A 2,901-nucleotide genomic window follows, 5' to 3' on the forward strand; every position below is an offset into this window, starting at 1 on the left:
AGTCCTTTTCAAAAAAGAATTTTTCTTTTGTCTTCAGCTATTCCTGGTTGTGCTTTTATCAACAATCATTTACCCAAAATTTCTTTTCAGAGATTTGTCAAATTCTCACCAAGTTAATAACCGGAGAAAAAAAGAGATCAAGTTACATAAACATATAAACTATATATAACAGAAGGATTTCAAAGACAAACAAACATAATATGGAGAATTACACAAACAATTGCACAAAAAACAAACTCTTTTACAAGCTGCAAAATTCTTTAAATAAAGAGATACATAGAGAGCCGTTGCTGTCTCGGTGGGGCTGTTTCTGCTCTATACAGCGGTAGTTATTCAACGACGACGTTCTGGGGTCCAATGCGGCAGAGATGGGCTAAAATGCTTAGAGACAACTCTTGAGTCCAACAGTTCCAAAATAGGAGTAAAGCTAACACATCTTGGTACTTTATACTGCCCAATTGATGCCCCTCTTGAAATTGCATAATCCATTAACTTTTCAAACGTACCATTCTTCACTACCCTTATCTCCAATGGCCCTATTGAGTTATCAGCAACTCGCCCTTGTCTGTAAACCGAGTTAAGCGATTCTTCCATAGCTAAACAACACTGACTCAACACTTCCTCAGTCGGCGAATTAGCTGAATCTTTCACAAGTAATTCCCAGTATATCACATAATGACCCGGAATCGTCTTTGTATCGGCAAAACTAGTGTATTCCTCCACTGTAGTATTGTATTCACGTAGCAGCAACGAAGCATTTTCAATGGCTTTCTGTAATTCAGACTCATCAGTTTTATCTGAATCTATGCTTAATAGTACATTATTTCTTTTCACGAATTGAAACTGCGGAGCTGCGTTGTAGAAACCAGTGACTCGAAGTATATCTCCTACTCTGTACCGGTTTAAGCCGGCGTGAGTAGTGACAATAACCTCGTACTCCTTACCAACTTCAACATCGGCAAGATCAACAAGACGCGGAGGAGAATCGCGAGAAAGAGCCGAAGAAGATGAGTGTTCGTGCGGTAGGAATTCAAAGTAAGCCATGTTTGGCATTATTGTGTAAGAAACTTCGGATGGTTTCACCATTGGTTTAAGGTTAATACCGAAGTAGCATTCAGAAGAACCATATAAGGTGCAAGCTATAGGTAAACCGTTAGTGTAATAATCAAGAGTTGGTATATATTGAGCCATGGCTCCGGTAACGATGACATCTAGATATTTCGTATTCGGCCAAATTCTTTTTATGATACCTTCCCAATTTTCATCTGAGCATTCTTTTGTAATAAACTCTGCAAGTTCTTGATTTGGGTTCATGATTTTTGCCATGCATTCCCTTAATGATGAGTCTGTAATTTTTGGGTTCAGGGTTCCGGTAGAAATATCTTGTGCTAATTCCTGCCAATTGACTTGAAGAAACCGAATGGCTCGAAGCAACCCAGAAGCGAACACTGCACCAACTCGAAGAACTTCTTGGCGCATAACAAGGCCGCAAAGCATTTGAGTGTACAAGCTTTGGAAAGTATCCGAGCAGAGAATGGCTTCGTTCGGGCTAGTGTAAACATTGTACGGATCAAATGGCCTGTTCTTGAAGTGCTCGCTTTTGTAGTAGCTTGTGAGTGCTGGTCGAGCCAATAGCCCTCCCGGTGTTCTTGTTTCTGCCTTCACAAACAAGAAATACAGACCCTTTCCTTTGTCCAAACCAGGCACATAGCTGCAACAAGCAATTCATATAATTTATCAAACCTATAATCTTTCAACATCTGATTCTTTTAATTTATCAAAAAAATGACATGTTGTACGGAAATGAAAATATTATAAAAAAACATTATAGTAGAAATAGCGAAAAGATAATTTTTTTATAAAAATAAGTTATAAATATATACTTTTGGGGTTTTCGTTTTCGCAACCAAATTCATAGTATGATACTCACAGATTCATGATAGGCATGAGAAGACTGCAGCATAACGCGCGACGATCTAACTCTTCACGAATCATTGGCATCAACTTCCTCTCACCAGCAGAAGTTCCAGAGCTGCAAGGAAGCAAACAATTATATAATGTCAAACTAATATAACTCTTCATGAATTAAAGAAATCTAAACCCGAATTTAAAAAAAAAAGGTTGATACTCTTAAAATAAAACTATGGAGTAATTGTGCATGACATACCTAGTGAGAAACTCAGAAATCGGGTGCGAAGAAAGGATGTTAGAGCGATCACCATTAGCAATACGTTGAATATCATGTTGAAGATCTTCATAAGTAACAACCGGAACTTTGGATTTAAAACTTTCACGATCAGTTGCTCCATTCAAATTGAATCTTTTAAGATATTCAGTTTCTGAATTTCTGCTGAGAATTTCAGCAAGAAGCTTTTCTTGAACCGAGTCCACATTTCTTGTCATTTCTTCAATTAGTTGAAGAGCTTCTGCATCTTTTTCACACGCAGGTGGACCAAGTGGAGATGAAAGACCAGAATCAACCGCCATTGTTATTGTATTCTGGATATCGTAAGAGAAGATAATTTGTGTGTTTTTAATGATGATGGATATGGATGAGTTATTTTTGCCAAATGGATAAAGATGAGTGAATGAAGTGAAGAGGGTGAGTGTATATATAGGTGCAAAAATATTGAATAAAGTTAATTACAATTTGATAATGTCCACGTGGACAAAAAGGAATTACTAATAAGGACGTATTTATTTGGAATTTTGGATGGAAGTGAGACAATGCCATGTGCAAGAGTTTATTATTGTTATAATTAATATTTTGAATTTTTAAAATTTTCTTTTCATATTTAATTTAATTTAGTTATTAGTAATTATTATTTTCTCATTTTATTTGTAGATTTTAAAAAATATAGTATAAATGTTTTATTTTTAAATATTATTATTTAATAAAAA

At 35.8% G+C, this 2,901-nt stretch overlaps 1 protein-coding gene across 1 annotated transcript; it reads right to left on the reverse strand.

The window, feature by feature from the left end:
- Positions 1-142: 142 nt before the first annotated feature.
- On the reverse strand, positions 143-2,568 carry LOC126656066 (probable indole-3-acetic acid-amido synthetase GH3.1). The gene is made up of 3 exons (XM_050350532.1): positions 2,168-2,568; positions 1,931-2,032; positions 143-1,711 (listed from the first exon to the last, which is right to left on the reverse strand). Exons 1-3 carry the CDS (start codon positions 2,485-2,487, stop codon positions 334-336), a joined length of 1,800 nt encoding a protein of 599 aa, XP_050206489.1. The 5' UTR covers positions 2,488-2,568; the 3' UTR covers positions 143-333.
- Between the last annotated feature and the right edge of the window lie 333 nt (positions 2,569-2,901).

This window comes from Mercurialis annua, linkage group LG7 (assembly GCF_937616625.2).
Source record: "Mercurialis annua linkage group LG7, ddMerAnnu1.2, whole genome shotgun sequence".
NCBI classification, from domain to species: Eukaryota; Viridiplantae; Streptophyta; class Magnoliopsida; order Malpighiales; family Euphorbiaceae; genus Mercurialis; species Mercurialis annua.

Coding starts and splice junctions, on each gene's coding strand:
- LOC126656066 (XM_050350532.1), bottom strand. CDS start 2,487: ATGGCGGTTGATTCTGGTCTTTCATCTCCACTTGGTCCACCTGCGTGT. Junction 2,033..2,167: donor ATTTCTGAGTTTCTCACTAG/GTATGTCATGCA, acceptor GCTTCCTTGCAG/CTCTGGAACTTCTGCTGGTG. Junction 1,712..1,930: donor CTCATGCCTATCATGAATCT/GTGAGTATCATA, acceptor TGCTTGTTGCAG/CTATGTGCCTGGTTTGGACA.